The sequence below is a fragment of the Limulus polyphemus genome, unplaced genomic scaffold (assembly GCF_000517525.1).
Source record: "Limulus polyphemus unplaced genomic scaffold, Limulus_polyphemus-2.1.2 Scaffold659, whole genome shotgun sequence".
NCBI classification, from domain to species: Eukaryota; Metazoa; Arthropoda; class Merostomata; order Xiphosura; family Limulidae; genus Limulus; species Limulus polyphemus.
In genome coordinates, this window is record NW_013666269.1 from 117,296 (window position 1) to 139,179 (window position 21,884).

Here is a 21,884-nt window from a genome sequence, read left to right on the forward strand (position 1 = left end):
ATTGATGTAAATCAAAAAGAGCAAAGGTCATAAGACTGAGCCCTGAGATACCCCACTTGTGATATTAATCCAGTTTGACTGAACTCCATTTGTAACAACCTCTGCTTTCTTCCATCCGGTTTGCTAATGTATCCCCCACACTTATAGAGCTAATTTTTTTACAAGCCTTTTTATGTGACACCTTGTCAAATGTTTCTGAAAATTCAGATACACCAAATCTACACCTTTATCCTCATCTACATAAGCAGTAACCTTTTCAAAGAATGTCAAAAGATTTGTAAGGCAAGATTTTCCCTTAGTGAAACAATGTTGACTATCCAATGAAATTCTAAACTTTGTTAAATGACTTTGCAAAGCATCTTTTAACAGACTTTCCAACATTTCCACAACTTATGTAAGACCAATGGATGTATAATTACTGGGACAGTTTTTATCACCTCCCTTGAAAAGAGGAGTGACATTAGCTAACTTCCAATCCTCTGGTACTTGCCCACTGTTCAAGGACTGACAAAAAATAGTAGTAAGTGGCTCACATATCCAATCTTTAACCTCCTTCAAAACCCTTGGGGAAATATTATCTTGCCCAGGATGCTTATCATTTTTTAAACTTCCCAATTTATTTTTAACCATTTCAGAATTAATGCAGTCATCTTATTTGATCTTGTTTTCGTTTATCAACTGATCAAGATGTGAAATACTGGTTAAATCTTCATTAGTAAAAAACCGAAGAAAAAGCAAAATTTAATAACCCAGCCACCTCATAATCATCAGATACTATTCTTCCTTTATCATCCCTCAAGGGTCCTATCCCTATCCTAACATTTTGTTTCCCCTTAATGTATTTAAAGAAATCCTTACTGTTAATTTTTGCATTTTCAGTGCCCTCTGAAGTTAAACAATAGTTTTTGGAAATATCTAAAACTTTCCTGCTGTAATTGCAGCAAAGTACAGCATCTGTGATCAATATTATAACTATTTTCAACAGTATGGTCTAAAAATGAATGCTGCTGGAGATATATAATTTAGTTTTAAACATTTTAACCAGTTTTTGTCTCGTATGCTTCATCCATCACAATCTGATATAACAATCTATATATATCATAGTTGGTAAATCATATGATAAACTCGGAATGTGACTGGAGCTTTTTTCTGTTCTTTAAAACAGTATATAGATTGTGTGATTTGAAGCAGTTGAGAAAAATGTTGGAGACAGATGTTGGTTTGTAACAATGTTTCAAATAAATGTTTTTGAGAAGAATTTCAGAGTAGTTAGTAACTTTATTTATTTATTTATAACATCTAAAAATGATAGTTGGGCTATTTGTAATATTGCTATTACTAATTTTTTCTTTCTCCTTACTATCTTTACGAACAAGACTGATATAAAATAACTATTTTGATATTTTGCAAAAAGTTATAAAAGCAGAAGTAATTACATAAGTTATGTATAAAATTTACAAATTAATATGCATAAACAAAACAGGAGCATCATTGATGACCACAAATACTAAGTACTTAGGAATAAAACTGTAAAGTATAAGTAGGATAAATGAATAAAAATGTTTTTTAAATAAATAAATAAAATTTATATAGTTTATTACAAGTCATAAGTATAATGCAAAAGAAATTAACACTGCATTTCAACATTGTTACCAAATTAAACACCTATCAGCTATCTGGTAATGAAAAACAAATAGAACTATGATGAACTTGTATTCAAACTGTTAAGTTGTACACTGAAAACTTTATAATACAGTTCTATACAAATCATCAGTAGAATGCAAAAATAAATGAAAACTTGTGTAACATTAAAAAGGATAACGATACTTAAAATAAACAACATTGTTTATTATAACAGACGGGGACACAGATAAATGTTTCCAAATTCCACATATTCCATATTCTGTATCTTGAACAAAATGTGGGTTATTCTTGATAACTACTAAATTTTAAATACTTAACAATGACCATTTATTGCTTACCATCTAACATGAGATAAAACTCCAAAGATACCCAAGAGAACTAAAAACAAAAATATATCTGAAAATGTTGCTGCTTCATTGTATCCAAAAGGCTCCCACCCTGGTATTTTATATGGTCTTCCTAAAATTCACAAAGAAAGCATCCCCCTCTGACCCATTCTTTTAGCTATAGGCATGCACACTTACAAACTTGCAAAATTCCTGATACCTATACTACAGTCACTCACTACCTTTGAATTCACTATTCTTGATTCTTTTCAGTTTGCACCTGAATTAAGTCAATTATTCCCCTCCAAAAACCACTTTATGGCAAGCTTTGATATTACCTCCCTTTTTACAAATATACCTCTAAATGAAATCAGTGAAATATGTATGTCTGAACTTTTACATTGTAATATTTCACTGAATAGCTTTACTGAACCTCAAATTAAGACCGTGCTGGCTCTTACAACCACAGATTCACATTTCCTAATCAACAGCACCTTCTTTGAACAAATAGATGGCATGATGATGGGTTCCCTGCTGGGTCCAGTGTTAGCTAATATAGTTCTCTTGTATCACGAAAAGAAGTGGCTTGGCACCTGCTCTGCTTACTTCAGACCTATCCTTTACAGAAGGTATATAGACTACGCTTATTCTTTTTCACAACAAGAATCACTGCTCAAAATTGTTAGAATACCCGAACTCACAACATCTTTCCATCAAATTCACTTACAAGGTTGAAAATAATAATAATTTACCTTTTTTTTTAGACATCCTCATTAACTGTAACACTAGTGGATTTGGTACATCACTACCCATAAAAAAGACATTTACTGGATACCTTGCATAATTTGATCATGTATTGGATGACTGGATTCACGTATGTATGTGACTGAACACTGTGTACATGTCATTTCAAAGAACACGTTCTTGTCACTGCAAGTCTTGATAACAAAGAACCACCACCAAACATTTCATCAAAGCACATGGCATAATTAATGAGACACCTTTTTGGATCAAAATTTTAGAGATGTGTGAGAGACTTTCTTGACAGAAAATTTAAAGAATCTCTTTTGATTCAATCTAAATGCCCTCCCATTAACAGATACAATTCCTATAATATTATTATTTTTTCATTTTTTTTATTATTATATTTCTTTATTTTAACATTCATTTTATGATATGTGCCTCTAACCTGTTCAGCAATACTTTTAGTATGCTTCACCATGTACCCTTCCCTTATGTTATTGTAGTTTTATATTCTTTTTAGTTATTATGATTTAAAATTAATTTTGTAACCATTGCTGTTGGTAGACCCTTGAAAAAGGTGTAAACCGAAACATCAGATAGAATAAATAAACATTTATCTGGAATTATCTTCATTTAAAAAGAAATCTTGTAACATGCTTATTAAACAGAGCTTACAACCTGTGGTCTGCATATCTTAATTTACACTCAGAAATTTCTGTTATACAGGATACTCTAAAATGTAACAGCTACCACACCATTTATTACAAAAACTTACTAATACCTTTTTAATTAAGAAACAAATCCATCCTGACTGCCAACTGTACCCAAACTTAAACTATATACTTTTGTCTTCCATACATTGGTAAGCAAAGCTTAACTTAAAAAAGTCAAATTAAACACATAGTTCATTGTTACTACCCCAAGTTAATTTTAGATTAGTTTTTAAACTCGCATCATGCATACAGGGTTTTTTTTCCATAGTAAATATCTTCTCGTTATTTCTCTCTGTTTATTGTTTGTATATATTTACACATGTGGGAACTGTAAGGCCTTCTATATTGGCAAAACCAAATTCTATCTACTAGTTATTGTCAAGAACATACGATGATTTCCATGAACACAAAAAAAGTTGAATAACCCCTGTGATTCCTCTATATGTCAACATAGTGATGAAATGGGACAGAACTTATTTAATTTCAGTATCCTTTGTAAGGCCAACACTGATTTTCAATTACTAATTAAAGAAACCCTCCACATCAAGCAAGTTTAGCCAACACTGAATAACATGCAATCTTATTTTAAATATCAAAGTTTTTAATATGCACTTTATTTTTTTTTTGTTACTCTTTCTCTTTCTATATGTTTTAGTTTTGATTACATTTCTGTTATTGCAGCAATATATATTTTAGTTATTATGATGTAATTATTTTATTCTGCTTTAGATACTGAAGATGGAATCTGCAGAATTCCAAAACGTTTGTCTGTGTCCCCTTCTGATATAATAAACAATGTTGTTTATCTTAAGTATCGTTATCCTTTTTATTGTGAAACTTCGTTTTCCTCCAGACACATCAATTGCTAGTGTTACATTTTTACTCAACAAGTTGTTCTGTGAAGAATTTAAATGCCAGCTGTAGATTTAAACACTAATCACATAGATGTACAATGAAAACTGCAGTTTAACATTGTTACCAAAACATTATCTAGAGATGAATTACTAATTGTAGATCATTAGCTGAAGCCAAACTGTGAAGAGCTTACAATAACAACTGTAAAGTTGTACTCTTCACACAAGTACTCAAAACTTTGTACATAAACCTTTAGCAGAGACTGAAACACAAGATATGTATAAAAATACGCTGAAAACTGAGTGCGATGATGTATAATAAGTAAAAATTGTATTCAACGTACTTAAAAATTAAGTTTGAATTCTCTTCAAAAATATTTGCATAGTCAAACACATCTTTGGCAAAGCACTAGGTGTGCTAAAACTGAAACATTTAGAAATTCAGTGCAATGTGCAAGTTCTGAAATACTCAAAGATAAATTGCATTTGGAACAAAGGAAATATCTAAATATAAATGCCCAGTGATGGTTTAAAAAACAAATAAAAAAATGTTATAAACACCAAACTGTACTGAGGACACTTTAGTTTTTAAAAGAAGAAAACAAACTAAAAGGGATCAGCCTCACTTTTAGTTGATTTTTTTCATAATAAAAGCAATAGAAAGTGCAGAAGTTAGAAAAACCTAATTAGCCATCACATACTGCCCAGCTTAATTTTAAAAAAGTTCACTTCTTTGAAGAGTCTCAGAAGTATGATACTCTTCAAAGTACCTTACACACAGATGAACTGTGCACTGCTTGCAAATCATCTTAATTATACTTGTGCAAAGGCACAGTCTGCACCTTTTCCTTTGTCCAGTAGATGCTGGAAAGTGCTTCCCAGGTGAAAATTGTTCACATGCATCTGACAGAGCTGATAATGGAATACTTTACAAACAAGAAGACTCTCCTTTATTTGAAGTTAGTGGTTTCAGGAGGGATTCCACTGTGACTTGCTAATCTTGTCACTTCCATTACTGTAGTACTTTTCATTGCAGAAAGAGCATGGACATCTCTTTTATTACTCCTCTTCACAGCAGTCAATGAGCCACAGCTAAAAAAAAACTAAATCTCCTATTTTTTAGTTTACCTGAGACCATCTCTGGGAAGTGGGCCCTGTGTTTCCTACAAGTGCCACAAGCATAAGTGCCAAGTTAAAGAAATGTATCAAACAGAGTTGGAGAAGTATGAAAGTTATCAGTAAAGAGAGAATATTCACTTCTGAGATGCTTTTCTTTCAGAGTTGTTACAACTGTGTCAGCTAAGCCCTTGGAAGGTACAAATCCCTCTTTATTAGAGTATACTCTAAAATTTAGACATAGTCCAGATGAGGCTTCTACCAGAACCTACAACTTGGATCCCTACTTGGTAGGCTTGTTGGGTAGATATTGCTTCAATAGAATTCTAGTCAGTATTTGTTCCTCAATAAATAGTTCTGTAGAAGGGTCATTATAGTATGCTGGAAAAACAATCAGTAGATGATCAAGCTCAAGCCTGACTTTGAAAAGTTTATTATGCTTAGCATTTGTTTTAGGTAAATTATTAGTATTGTCAATGAAATGCAGAAAGAGGATGATAGTTATGAATTTTCCTCTGTAAAATATCAAAGAAAACAGGGTAGGTGAAGTGAAGGAAAGATAAGCCAGTAATCCCTAAGAGATGGTAAGCTATCACTCCATGTACATTTGATGTGTGTGTATAGGCCAAAAAGAAAATCACAAAATACATTGAAAACTAATTTTAATAATGGGATCTTGTTTAAATATTCATTTTAAGCAAGATGATATCTGTGAATATTTATGAAAACATGCTATTTTCATTTCTGCATAAAAGCACATTTACCTTAGCTGATATTTCGAATGCTCAGATCTGTGGATAATAGGCTTGGACAGCTGGCTTTTACAACCAACTAAATTGAGTTCCTGTTTACTTGAGAGCCTTGGATATATTTGAAACTTAGACTTTATGTGAAAATGTAAATACACCATGTTGGCTGTGTAGACTAAACACATTTGCATAAAAAGAAAATAAAATAGAGCTGAAACATAGAAGTCATTTGACAGAACATCTAGACTATACACTCTCACAGCAGAGTAGGGAATGCATATTACCATACTGTAGTAAAGTTGTACTTTGCATCATGAAGCTACATATAAGAATATTTTCTAAAATGAACTTGTTTGAAAGGTTAGATACAAGTTGTATTCAATTAATGTAACATACAGGAGCACATGGGTACCTTTCTTACTATCACATCTACAGTAAAGTTCAACTCTGCCTGCACTGAGTCAGTAAGAAGAAAGAGGTTCAGTGTATGTTGCTGGCAATTGAACACTTATTCTTACTGTTGATATGATTGTTTTATCAGCTCATTAGACTACTTAAAGCACATATAAACACAAATTATAAATAAAGATAATTATGAAGCAAATTCAAAATTTCTTAAATATATGTACATGACACTGTAATTAGGAATATAATATGCAGACCTACTAATTTTTTGGCTTGGTTAGAAATATTTGCCTTCTTATACAATAATTGTAAACAAAAGTACATGATTAAGAAACTTAAAAATAGGCAAAATTTACATTTTATGGAAAGATAGAATGTTATTAGAGATCTGTTGAGTAATGTACTAAATCATAAAAGTAATGAGTTCAAATATAAGTATTTAAATTATTTCTTATAAAAACCATTTCCTAATGTAATTTCCCATTATTTCAAAGCTGATAATGCATAAAAACTAAAGTCAAAATTTAAAGGTTTTGTTTTTCTGAAACTACACACCCTTAGGAAAGTTCTTGTTAAATTTCACACAGTTTCATCTTTTAATTTTATTTTTAGAATGAAATGTGATAAGAACTACATAGCCTATTTCAAAAATGAAATAGGTCTGATGAAAGGGTTAAATATAGCGTTAACTGTATTATATCGCATCTTTCGATCCCTATTCACCACTAGCTAGATCTTCAAGAAAGGGAAATCACTGCTCAACCACACTGAACTAGAAATTATACTGATTATTAAAATGGTTTAATTATCTTTTAATTATACCTTGCAGGTAGTATGCAAATGCTGTGAAAAGAAGTTGCTTTAATATTGAATTTATACTCGTATTTCACAGTTATCATGCATTGTTGGGCTCCCAACATTTAGTATTCTTGAAATCATTTCTCAACTTGATATAATACTATGAAGGGATAAAAGCCTCTACCAAATGGATACAAGGCAGTATTAACAAGGTTGAAAGTTTTGAAGATACAAAAAAATGGGTGGGTGGGTGGGTATATGCAGTAATGTTGGTCTACTTTCTCATTGTCTTATTTTTATATTCCTCAGCACAAAAGTACATTTCCACAGAAATTTCTGTTGTGTAATTATGAAAATGCTAATATATGTCAGACAAGTACCAATTATTTTAAAAATAGTTTTAAATCCATTTTTTGTGTGTGAGTTACAATTACAACACACATTTTATAAATTGTGGTTAAATATTAATAACTAATGACCAGTCATTTGCACACGAGATCTAATGACTGAGAATCATCAACTGCTTAGCATAAATATTAAACTGAATCAAGTGATTGACATTATTTCATAACAGTTTTTGATTTGTTAGAGGTAAAATATTGTTTTCATTTAGTACTCAAATGCCCTTGAAATGTAAAGACTTCAAGGTCTTCCATGTCTTTATAAATACTCAACCACAATTAACAAGAATTTCATTCCACAATTCATCAAGACAAAACAAAATCACTTGAAAAATCAAGAACTTAAGAGGAGAAACTTGTATGGTTTAATTTTTTGCATGCAAGACATTGTTTTTAGGAAATTTCACCAGACACTTATTTTGCCAAAATGCTCACAAGTACTTTTTTTTTATTAATAGTGTTGTTAACCACAGGAGTGGACAAACCATGACTCTAAGCCAGGTGCAGCCCATGCAAAAATTTATTTTGCCATCTATATATTTGCAAATATTCAATTTAATCTGACTCTGAGTATTTTTAAAAATAGAGGAACTGTATTGAACAACCCAATGGCATCATGGTAAAGGGGTAGCACACACTATTCCATGTATCACATTGATCATTAAAGTCTCTTCAAATTGTATTTTTTCAGATTTCCTTTATTGCTATTAAGAGGGTTGAGTATGTTGTGTTAAAATGATTTGAGAACCTCGTCATGTTGTTACAGGCCATGTTGCCATGTCTTGTCAGAGATGCATCTGGTAACTTGATCAGTACATCTTCATATGGAATAGCATGAATACCTGTTTTGTTCTCCAGCTGCATGAGGTATTTAACAGTTGAATGAGAGGTAAGAGTAGGAGCTTTACCTTGGTTAACCCATACCAAGTTGACTTCATTTCTAGATGGAGATTCTTCTTGGTTATGTGGCTAGGGCATATCAGTGGTTTTTGCTACTAACCTTTGTGTTCGAGGATTATAACCTTTTACACAATACCACTCTTTTGCTTACCATGGCTTGGGTGTGATTTATTGCAGGCCCCTTTCTGGAGAACCCTGGTGAACTGAATAGAACAGTGTACTGGTTCTAGTAGGCTAGATTCAAGATTACTATGTCTGCCTGAATCAGTATGTGAGGCTACTTTTAATTAACTGGTTGTTAGAAAACAGCCAGTCAATTGGCAAAACATCTTTTGAAGCTTAACATATCTAAACATCTCAGAAATACACAAACTTTTTAAATATAAATGGCAACTTATTCAAAATTAACAGTTTGGAGGTAGGCTTAACATTTTTCCATCTGCTTTAATGGTATGCACTTTTCATTTATTTGTTGAGAGTTACAAACATTTTTCTTTCATTGGATATTATTTTTTTATGTGTGAAGTCATTTAGATGGATCCTAAATTGAGGAAAAATTATCAAAATTGTTTTCAATGATAAAGGATTTTTTGTTACAAATGAAAACATATTAAATGCCTTTGATTCCAAAATTATTTAAGTCCCATAAGTTACACAGAAAGGAAACATCATGGGACTGGAGAATATCAAGCAGACAAGAAATGTTCAACAGTCACATAATTTTTTGTAATTTTTTCAAGGAAAATCAGTGGAGTGTTCTAATGTTGGGCTGCAATTTCTAACTTGTAGCAGAGAAAGACCAGAATCTAATTAGTTAACATGACAAACATGGTCCTTGCTTGCTAGTAAAAAGTCTAAAAAGTTAACTTTTATGACATAGTAAAGTATAGGTTCTCTTCAGCAAATTGCATATAATAAAATAGCAATTATGATCAACTTTTGTGCCTTACTGATGTTATATATTATCTACCATTACATTTTCATGTATCTTTATTTGCCAAAATTTACTGAAAACAATTGTCCCATTGCATACAAATTCAAGCATTATCAGTTTGTTTCAGGAAGAAAAAGGTCAAGTAGGATAGGCAAAGGTCATATAGAAACATACTTAATATTTATTATTTACCATTTGAAAGATTTAGTTTATATGTGATTGGTCAGTAACCTGTCCTTGTGAAAACTGATTTATACAATATTGCCTCATTATTTCATAATATGGCTGATCTGTACTTTAATTTGTCTAACCATTGCAATTATAAACACTTGTATGTAGTATCTGTTTAAATATTTCATTTCATGACAAGTTTTTATGTTAACTGACTTTAATTTTGATTATTGGAGCATGAGTTAAAGTGGCAGAAGTCCAATCTTTAGAGATAATCCTATCATTAAATACTGTAAATATTTAGTGCCCCAAAGTGGTCTTGAATGTACCTGAGAGTACTTTGACTTCTCTGACTTTCAAGGGCTACCTATGCCTTTATAAATTGGGACACAGAACCAGCCATAAATGTTCTTTGCTATTCTCATCCATGAACATTTTTGAAAACTGTAAATATAAAGGTCATAATGTTGCACTAATTGCTTAGCTTGGATATAGGTTACAAGCCACAGTGGTTAATACCCCTTGGACTTTTTTAATCTTTCCTGCCCTCTTGGATTGAGGTCGTACTTGTTTCAAGTGGTGACACAGAGTCTTGAACAAGTCATTATGAGCTGATTTATGTCTTTATGTTTTGTAAACATATTTTCTCTAGCTTCAGTGGCCAGAGAATTCAGTAACGTATAATGAAGCTGCTATCGTATATAGATTTTTTTGTTTGTTCACTTATATTTGCTTGTTTGCCTTTTCTATCCATCATTTTATTGTCTGCATATCATTACAGCACTTGTAATTGTTTGCCAGAAACCAATGTAGCTAGATGAAACATTATTTTATCACAAATTACAGTTGTTACAGTAAGGAAGAATGTTTTAAAAACAGGTACGAGGTTTCAATCACTGTTATGACTTGTGTACTTGAGATTTATTGCACCAGTGAACAAAATTTTGTACCTGCTTTAAAAATACTCTTCCTTACTGTAAAAGCTGTAAATTGTAATAAAATAATACTTATAATCACTAATTAGACTCGAAATGAAACTATTAGGTACTACATCATATGCCAAATCATTTTGTATTTAAGTTACTGCAAAAAATGCATGATTTGAAACTATCCATAACTTGTCATAAACACTAGTATTGGGCCTACTACATTTTAAAACACCACGTTCTTTATCTAGTCACAGCTTACATGTGTTGTCTTAAATATGAATATAATTACTAATGTCAAGAGTACATAGAGGCTTTACAGTTAGACATACATGTGATTATTAGGCTGGTATGTACTGAATTATAAAAATTTGTTATATTTTGTGAATGCAGGCTTGTAAATTACATCACAAAAATCTACACCATATATAATCACTGATAGAGGACCTTGTTGTTTCAGTTAAACTTTAGGCAAGTTAAACATAATAGATTTATGAACTTTAGTGGACTGTAATTTCCAGTTGAATGAAAAGTGGGGTGATGTTTTGGTTTCTATAAGAAGGTCTCGGTGTAGAAGACAAAACATCAACCTCTTTTTATTCAACAGGTAGTTGTAGTCCATAAAAGTTCTCAAACCTAGTAGAGAACCATTTTAGTATTGTTTGAATGTAACAGACAATCAGTGATATATATTTTGTTGTAAATCACATCATGTTCTGTATGTAAAACGTGCATTTACAAAGACTGTATTATAGATTTAAGTATTATTTTTTTATATACAAATACCTGCATTTACTAACATTTTACTTTAAAGATATTAAGTTTTCATAAATCTAAATTACCTGCAGTTTTGAAGACTACAAAACCTCAAATATATGTATATATTAACCCTTTCATGACTGGTATTCATCTCTCAGGTGTTGAATATACGTATCAGATTACAAAATTTAAGTCATAAATATAATTCTTCTTTCAACAAATTTTTACTCAGAAGTATCTTAGAATAGAATTGATATTTTTGCATTATAGGCATTTATTTATTGTAATTTATGAACATAAAGAAATAAAATTCCAACTTTTATTTCTTCTCACCTCCTATGAATATAGCCTGTAAATAATGCATTTATCCATTTTTTTCAATTTTCCTGCCCATTCCAAAATATCATCCGTTGAAAATACAATGACTCATGTCTTGGTTTTTATCTGAATTTCCTTCTTTGTCAGTGGGAGCACTATGGAGCTTAGTTGTCACCCTTTTATGACATCACAGCATGTGATCTGAACAGTTATTAATTAAGTTCAGTTCTGAAAATAACTTGAACCAACAGCTAAAGGTGATTGGGTTGATAATTATAATCTATCTATATCAGTATAAAGTAAAGTGATTTTAGCTGTTACTTGTAGTTTGCTGATATATTGGCTACCCAGTATACTTTGTGTTAAAGTATATCTGTTTAACAGCTACAGACATTTATTTGTGATAAGATATCAGGTAAGTCTAGTTAGGTTTAGCAACTACTAGGAATCATCACACTATTCAAATTACTCCATTTATTGAATATTATTTTTTAGCCTATCATACTTGAGCAGCACACATAAAATAACTTATCTATGTGAAGATAAACTATATCTTGGTTATAAATTTATCTTTACTAAAAATATTGTTTGGTTAAACATTGTATATAAACTGTGATAAATCCTGCCCTTAGATGGTCAATCGTGGTCAGGACTAGCACAAGTGTATCTACCTCTTCATGTGACAGTACACTAAATAAGTTTGATCACTTTTTAATGATGCAGAGATAGATTGTGAAAACTGTGGTTTCATCTTGTCACTTGTAGTGTAGATGACATGGACTCCTTGGAAGTTCCCAGCAATCTTAGAATTTAATATAATCCTCTTGGTCATAATAGCTTTATTGATTAATTTTAAGCCATTTTATAGAACATTGATATCATTGTATCAATTGAAATATGTTGGCTCATTTACAAAAGACTTCATGTTTTGGCTTATTTATGATCTTAAAACAAATTTTTTTATTGTTTGATGATGTTTGTTAAAATTAATTGTTTGTTTCCAAGAATTTAAATACAAGTACCTCAGATTTTGTTTTTTGGAAAGGAATAAACAGTGTTTTGTGTGCACATACTTGAGTTTAGATTCTTTGTTTTAAATTATTTGTAAAATTTCTTGACAATACAAATAATACTTCTGTTCTTAGAATAATATAATTAAGAATTTGGAAATCTTAATTATCTGTATACCACTAGTATTGTCCCAGTGTCTGTAATTTATGAATAAAAAGTAGATAAATAAGAAATAATAATAATTTTATGCATTTTACTTGATGCAGAAAAGTTAAAGAAATGTTAGACCAAATTCTCAAAAGAGTAGATATCCAAGGACAACCAGATGAAGGACAGATAGTAGTAGATATGATGATCCCAGGAAACAAAGTTGGCTTAGTTATTGGCAAAGGTGGAGAAACTATTAGACAGTTACAGGTTAGTATATAAAACTAGCAGAAGGAAATACAAAGTAGTACATTATAAAATATGGTTAAAATAAAAATTCAGTCACTTTCATCTGTTTTTTCTTTTTATTATTCTGCTAGAAATCCTATTCCGTTTGAATTTAAAGAACATGCAGCAATGGCAATAATCAAGGCAATTGTTGATTATAGTTGTCTTATAGTATGCATTATAAAGGGAATGTTATTTTATATAAACTCAGTATGCTAACTTTATAGAGAAAGTGTTTTATTAAGAAATTTAGGTAACAATCTAGTTACTTAGCTATTTTGTTAATTCATTATGATAATTAGTGTAAAGTAAAAATTTATATTAAATTAACTCTGTAGGACAGTAAATGTTACATTATATATTTTTTTAATCAGTAAACTATGCTAGATTATAAATTATATTATATACACGTGTTATATCTTAAATAGGAACAAACTGGAGCTAAAATGATTATGATTCAAGATGGACCTCAACAAACAATTCATGACAAACCACTTAGGATCACAGGATCACCATCTCAGTGTGAGGTAGGTATTTTGACACACGATAAGCCACTCATATTTCCAGAATAAAAAGTTATTGTTTTGATGATTATGCCCTAAAATAGTAATTATTATATGATACCAATATAATTGTAACTTTGGAAGTAATTGACTACAAACAATGATAAATTATCTTTTTGATACTTTTCAATTCATATAATTATATTCTCCCCAGTGGGTTAATGATAAGTTTATGGACTTACAATGATAAAATACTGGGTTCAGTTCTCTACTGTTAAAAGAGTGAATCCCATTGTGTAGCTTTGTAATAAGAAAATAACTAAAATATAAACTTGTATATATATTTTTTATTAACACTTTTTATGTAGGCATCTTTTTCTCTGCATTTCATGTGGTTTTAGTGAGTTAAATTCAAAATTTAATTGAACTACTTTCTTATTGTGGTATATGAATAATTTTGGTTAATAAACTAAATGTTAATGGTATGTAAGTTTTAATTTTATAAGGCAATATTTAAAAATAATTGTCAGTTTCCCTTTGTCAGAGGATTGTGACATTTTCTCCTTAAGCATCCCCTCTTCTCTAATTTATTTACCACCCCTCCAAAGAAGTATGAAATTTAACATAAGTTACTCATTTTGATGTCAAAGCATAATTTTTAAAGCCTGCAATCTTATTTGGTTACAAAACCATAAACTAGAAAATCAGAGCCCTTTTGCCATGCCCACCTGTCACATGCTCTCTTTCAGTAATTGCCAATAGTTATTCCTGATGTTTAATACTATATTCTTTATAACCAATAGAAAGCCAGAGTTTTAATATATCAAGTGATATATTAAACTACTTTGTTTTCTGTACAGAGAATTGTTTATTTTGCTTCCAGTTCAAGCTTTATTCCCATGGGAATTTTTAATGGCTCTTGTTGCAGTTAGAAAGCTAGATAAAATTGTGATAGTTATGGGACATTGTCTGCTTTTTGAATGTTATTATTCTGTGTTCTTTGGTGCATTATTTAATTAAATAAAAAATTATTTAGTTCTAGTAGTACAAAAAGTAGGGTTAAGTGCCATCAACATTCGACAGCAAAAAAAAGAATACCAAGGTAAGTACTTTATTTCTTATTTTTCATGTGTATTCTTTATTTATTATTATTCAAGTAACTAAAATGTAAAAATTATAAACTTTTGGATTAGGTAATAAAGAATATAAGTAATAATGATGTAATTCGATAGGGCAAGATGAGCTAAACGTTTGCTAAGTGGTTTACAACTTATATGGCATGAATATTAGTTAGACACAGTTCAAAAAGAAATAAAACAATACAATTTAAGTATAAATAGGTGTATACAAGTTAAAACTATTTAGGATAAACAAATGTAGTTTCATGTTACAATTTGAAATCATTCTAGAAAGAGAAAAATGGTAATCTAGTTGTTGTTTTTTGTGGTTATGAAGTCAGTCAAATTGAACAGATATTATATAAAGTTTGTGTTTTAAATAAACGTTTTTAATACCCACATCACCCATGTCTACTATGTAGTTACTTCAAATGGGTTCCTTGTCATCACTGGACAAAATTGGTTTTAAACTTATTACGTGTATTAAATGAAAACTTTTGGTTAACAATTCAGATTAATTATAATTTTGGTATGATAAAAAATTTAGTTTATTGTACTCAAGTAATTGTAAACACAGTGAAACTGCATACATTGTTCTTTCAATCAAAACAAAAAATTTAGCTTTTATAAAATGGAAACTTTATAGGGAAATTTGAAAAGTATATAGGAAGACTTAAAAATCAGTAATTAAGATCTACAAAAAAGATAAGCACTTTTAATTGTTTCTTTAAAAAATATATCTTAAAGAAATCTTTTTGAAATTTGAATACTGCTAATTCATACAAATATCCCATATGAAAATAAGGTATTTTATTTGCAGAAGTTACATAATCTGTAGAAAGTAATGCTGAAATTTCAAACTATTTTGTCCAGCAGTTTAGTTTTACAGTACAATAAAAAATCATACAGCAGGTGTGTTGAACTGGATATCATAGGGTATACTTGTCCAAAATGCCTGGACTCTTTCCTGTTCATTGATCTTCTGTTGTCATATAATATTGAATCATACAACATTATGGTACAATTGTATAAGCATTGAAACTGGGGAACCTTGTTGGCTGTAACATAGCTATTGGTGAGATACTGTATTAAGCATTTTCATATTGACGCATACATTCATGTTTGGTGCAACCTGATATGTGAAATGAATTGCAAGATTTATTGTTGGATGTGGTTTTTGCAAGTTGAACTACTCTTTGGTTGGTTTTATAATAAGATAATTATAGCACTTGATAAAGTAATAGAAATGTTTATAAATAATAACAACTGTGTGTGTGTGTGCATATATTCTTTTTCAAACAGTAGGTCAAAAATTAACAGTTGTACAAAAACTGGACAAACAAATAAAACTAAGTGGGATAGGTTTGTGCAAAAGTAGGAATTAAATGTTAATGAGAATAGATGTTTATTGAATTTATTCTCTGTTCAAAAAGCTCAAATAGAGAATCTTAAAAATTAGGAGTAGACATGAATACTAGCCCCATAACAACCCATAGCTAAAACTGTTGTCTGCTATTTTCAGTTGTGAGAAGGTAGCTCTTTATCGAAACAGAACTTAATTGAAGTAAAAATAGAAACAGGTTCCTAAAACAACCCATGGGATTAAATGTATAATTTATGTCTTGGAGTTATCATTCTAGACCCATACTTTTCATACAGGTCTGAGGAAGAAGAAAATGTATTGTTAAAATATAATAAGTCTAATAATAATGTCTGGTGACTAGTATAATTAATTATAAACATGCTTCACCAGCTGGGAAAAGGCATTCACACCATAACAATTGTTATTGTAACAAATGGCCTATATAAATAGTGTTCCTATCATTACTATGTTTTTGTGTCCCAATCAGCCTGATGAGCTTTGGTTTGAGCGAAATGGATTATCAGGAATGGGTATGAGGACATATTTTGTTTAAAATACTGTTACTATACACCCTTTTGATTCTTGAAAATCATTAGGAGACTAACTAGATAAAGAATGTTGTGTTAAAACATAGACCTAATACTATGTCTGATTACAACTATAGTTAATTCCACAGAATTGTTTCTGAGAGTATGACAGTGAATTTAGTCATATATTTAACCAGTACAATCATGGAATCTCATCCAGTTGAGAAATTTTGTCCTTGTTTTTGTATAAAGAATACTTTTATATATTTTAAGCTTTGCCTGAAAATAATATTCAACACAGCAACGTACAAGGGTCATCCTTCAGCAAGTTTTTCAATATCTATTTATTTTTGGCATAGCACCTGCACAGAAAAGAACATACTTCACAGACCTATGCAGATTTACATGCTTTGGCAAAAGGGAGAAAGTAATGCATTCTATGTAAAACCAGTGAAGCATTATATTTTTTTAAGTTAAATCAAATATTTTAGTTAGATTAAAAATATTTTAGGTTTGCATCTCTTCTGAGCTCTGTGATTGAAGACTTTTTAACAGTACGGTTCAGTAATATCAATACATCTTCAACTTCCCATTGCTTTTTTGTAACATAATGACTAGTCAATTTACTAGGACCCCCCACCTAATACCAGATTGAGCCATTTTTTGTTGCTATAACAGGTTGGATTCAGCATTACAAAAACTGTACAAGATTCTAGAACATGTTCTGTTTAGTAGTATCCAATTCATCCAAGAGTAGAGACGATACTAAGTTCATGGCTCTTACAAGAGGATAATGATTTCAAATGCGACAGAGTTCAATGTCTTGTTAAAGAGTGACAAAATTAAGATATATTCTGATTGGAGAGGTATCTCTACTGGTTGTGAATATATACTATTAGGTTCAATAAATGGTTATTGAAAAACTTGCTGAAGGATGACCCTTGTATGTTGCTGTGTTGAATATTATTTTCAGGCAAAGCTTAAAATATATATAAGTATTTTTTATATAAAAACAAGTTGTCTTATTAAAGAGTGAGAAAATTAAGATATATTCTGATTGGAGAGGTATCTGTACTTGTTGTGAATGTATACTATTAGGTTCTACCTCTATTTGATTAGCCAGATGTTTGAATATAATTATGATTAAAAATTGAAAGAACATGTGGATCCTCCATAATATTTAAATTACTGTTTACCATGTGTAGTTACTTTTGAGAAGAATGTTAATTTTAATGAAATTTAGAGAAGGTTAAAAAAAGAAGGAAATAGGATAGTGTAAGTAGGTCGGTTAGTATTCAGCTCCCATAACTGTGAGAAATGTAACAAAACTATTGCATGAGTAAGTTAAATATAATAAGAAAAGTTAGCATTTACCTTCTTTGCTCAAAAATCTGTTTTCTTATTATTATCATCAGGAGTAACCAATTTCTAAAAACTGGCTACAGACAGTCAGTAGTAGTTTAAGAGTGGATATTGTGAAATGGATCTTTTAATGTAAAAAAAAAAATGCAAGGATTAGGCTTCCATAGAGTTACTTAAAATGGTGTATCTTCAGTACTGTTAAGTCGTACTTCCTCAGGCTCCAGGCCCGGCATGGCCAGGTGGTTAGTGCTCTCGACTCGAAATCTGCAGGTTCGAATCCCCATCACACCAAACATGCTCGCCCTTTCAGCCATGGGGGCGTTATAATGTGACGGTCAATCCCACTATTCGTTGGTAAAAAAGTAGCTCAAGAGTTGGCGATGACTAGCTGCCTTCCCTCTAGTCTTACACTGCTAAATTAGGAACGGCTAGTGCAGATAGCTCTCGTGTAGCTTTGCGCGAAATCCACAACAAACAAACTTATATATCCTCAGGCTCCACTTCCATCTGTTTATGTTTGTGCACTTTATTTGTATGTCATGTGAATGATGAATGTTTGTTTTTTTTATTACCTGGTTTGTGGTTTTTAGATTAAAAGTTTTTTGAGGGGGGGGTGGAGATACTGATGCATTAGACACAATTTTTCTATATAAAATGAATTAATTTTTTGTCATGTAATAGTCTTCCAATTTTGTTTTACTTTAAAGTTATGTTACATCAATTGACAAGTGACAAAATATAAAAAAAAAAAAAATCCATAACCTTTTCTTTCTTTAATGGCATATTGAATCAAGCTTGAATTCTCTTAAATTTTTACTTTCTATACTCAAAATCTAAAATCCACAAATAAACCTGATCTGACAGGTATACTAATATTTTGTTTAAGTTTTTGGAAATATCTAACGTTGTTGTTGACAGTACATTGTATGAAGTAAGCAAATTTTTGTGTTACATAATATAGTTTGCCAAACAACAAGTAATGCAGTTGATAGCAGGGAAAGATCAAGATGTAAGTAATTATTTGTCCATATTATTTAAATAAGTGTAATTAATTTAGTAGTATGGACATAAAACTGCTAATTGGAAAAATGTGTTTTGTCAATCCTAATACTAATTTGTAATAAATTATCATTTGTCATTTTGTCTTTACATCAGTATTTTGTTCATTAATCATTATAACCTTAAACAACCTTTTCTTCAAGATTGATGAAATTATTTTCAGTTTTTCCATGTGCATAGTATATTTGTTTATGTGTTAGATTAATATCTAATTATTTCTTACATTTTAATGCTGATAATTCCAAATTAATCACTGTAACCACTAAATCAGTTAACTATTATTGTAAATTTTAGCCTGTATTAGTCATTTAATAATTCTTTTTCAACTGTTTTAAGCTATGATAATCTATATATATATATAAACATTGGACAATGCTGCTTTAAGCAAGCCTTGTGGTAAAAAGAGATGCTAAATTTAATTACATTCTGTATTACATTAGGTCAGTACTCCACGGAATGGAGATTACCAATATGGATCAGGTGCTCAAGAGGTAAATAAAAACTAAAACTTTTTTATGAGAGTTTATATTTTAATATTGTGTAATAATTCTTCAGTAAAATTGTGTTGCTTAACATATAAAGCAGTACCTATTGAGATAGTTACTCTTGTTAATTAACCATTAAGCAGTTTCAGTAATAAAATAGTTTTAGAAATCATTTGTTTATTTTTAAGTGATAGGAATTCAAATGTGACATAAACTATTGATATAAAAAGACTAATAAATCAATCAAACAGTATTAAATAGATGTTCAAGGATTTACCAGAGCAAACATCATGCTTTAACCCTCTCGCTACAGGCTTGGGCGATACAACTGAGTTCATGACTCTAAGTTGACCTTTAGAGTTTCCATACTATAACTTTTAATATGTTTTCTGTATCTTCACAAAAGTTTCCAAATTTCAGTAAATATTGGAAGGCTTTTTGATGCAAAAAATAAGATTTCGTGATTAAGTATTTTTACTAAAAATATCTCTGTCAATGTATGGGATCAGAGTTTTGACTTCTCTGAGTGAAAAGTTATTTTCATGTTACGATTAAAAATACTGTCAGTTAATTTCATGGTTGTCTTGTACATTTCAAAGCAAGGGGGCATTCACTCCAGATTTCTTTGCTTTCAAACATTGGATATTCTGTTTGGGGCACACAAACATCAGATCGTTCTCCTTGCTTGTCATGTTTCATGGGTAATGAATTTAGGGCCAACCAGTTTTTTGTCCCAACAGAACTCTTCCCACAAAAAGAATGCTTTATCCTCAAGTTTTTTGTTGAATCTACTCTTGTCTCAGAATGCATCAAATCGATGCTTTTGCCACATACTGGAATGCTCAGCTCACCTAACCCTCTGGCTTTGGGCATACATGCTGTCAGTTATCCAAGGTTCTTGCACTGATTTGTTCTACATCCTGCCAAGTTCATCTGGTGGCACCACATTGGCTGGGTCAACCTTGGTTTCCACTCCTCCAGTATCTTCAGGAGTGCCAATCCCTTCTCCTTCCTCTCTGGCCACCTCTTTTATGCCAGTCTCGGTTTGACATTTTTTCATCTAGGAGTTGACATTCTTTGACTTCACACCTGTCTTTTATGCAGTCCATCACGTGATGCTAGGGATTGACTTATTGGATGGCATCCTTATTAACGTGATCCATGTTACATTCTTCTTTGGAAGTTTATCACCGGAAATGGTTTGCTTATCGCCAGTGGTCTCTCAGACAAGGGTTTAACCCTTCCCATCCCACTGTGCCACATGTCTCTCAATTTCTGACATGGGTTTATGACAAAGGTTTAGTGCCTTTGTCTGTTGTCCTGTATCATATATTTTATGGTTATCTATCCTCATCATCCTTTTCAGATTCCTAATTGGGATATCACAGTGGTTATTCGTGCCTTATCTCATCCACCTTTTGAACCTTTAGGGTCATGTTCGCTATATCATCTTTCACTAAAGATTTGTTTTTTCCATTATTGGCTAGTGAGTGTCATCATTCAGATATGTTTGTTCTTCATGTTCACAGGACTCTTTTTACCATTCCAATTATGTTGTATCCTGACAGGTTTTTCCTATCCAAAATTTCAGCAGCTAGGGAAGGAAATAAAGCTTTCTCACCTATTCACTATCCTCCATTTCACATTTATATGACTGCTCGGATACGAATCGTCTTTTATGCCTGGTTTGGGCTCTCGGATGTTATGTGGCATGCACTGAAACATTTCAGGGCTCACGTCACCATTTGTTTATACATTGGGATCCTACTGTGTCACATGATCTATCCCCTGTTACTTTGACTGGCTGGATTCATCAATTTGTTTGTATTGCTTACTGTGGACTTTCATTAGAGGAACACAGACTTCTTTGGGTCTCATCTCATCAAGTTTGACATATCTAGATGTCCCTGGCAGTTCAGTTGCATTGCCCACTGGGGGAAATTGTACAGGCTTTTATGTGGACCACACCTACCACCTTTATATCAAATTATTGACATGATTTAGCAGTTTAACTCTCTCAGCACGGGCTCGGTTTTGGGGACTGACCTCATAACCATTTTGTGCTTGTTATAGTTTTCATGCTATAACTTTTAAATTATAAGCAAATGTTAATGAAATTTGGCAGTTTATCAGTAAACATTACAATGCTTTCATATGCAAAATATAAAATTTTTTATTAAGTCTTAAGGTTTATAAAGCAGTGTTTTTCTCATGCCTTTTTTTTCTTTTTTTCTTCTTTTTACATGTGGCCCATCTATCGTGC

At 31.2% G+C, this 21,884-nt stretch overlaps 1 protein-coding gene across 5 annotated transcripts in view; it reads left to right on the forward strand.

Moving 5' to 3' along the window:
- LOC106459772 (far upstream element-binding protein 1-like) overlaps positions 1-21,884 on the forward strand; it is a 154,019-nt gene that overhangs the window by 87,662 nt on the left and 44,473 nt on the right. For all 5 annotated transcript variants that reach the window (XR_002610627.1, XM_013919425.2, XM_022386313.1 and 2 more), the window contains 4 exons: positions 13,036-13,186; positions 13,633-13,731; positions 19,039-19,086; positions 19,577-19,627. Coding sequence is in view for 4 of the 5 variants with exons in the window: in XM_013919425.2 (XP_013774879.1) it covers positions 13,036-13,186; positions 13,633-13,731; positions 19,039-19,086; positions 19,577-19,627 (349 nt within the window). In the remaining variant the exon portion in view is untranslated. The remainder of the gene's footprint in view (positions 1-13,035; positions 13,187-13,632; positions 13,732-19,038; positions 19,087-19,576; positions 19,628-21,884) is intronic.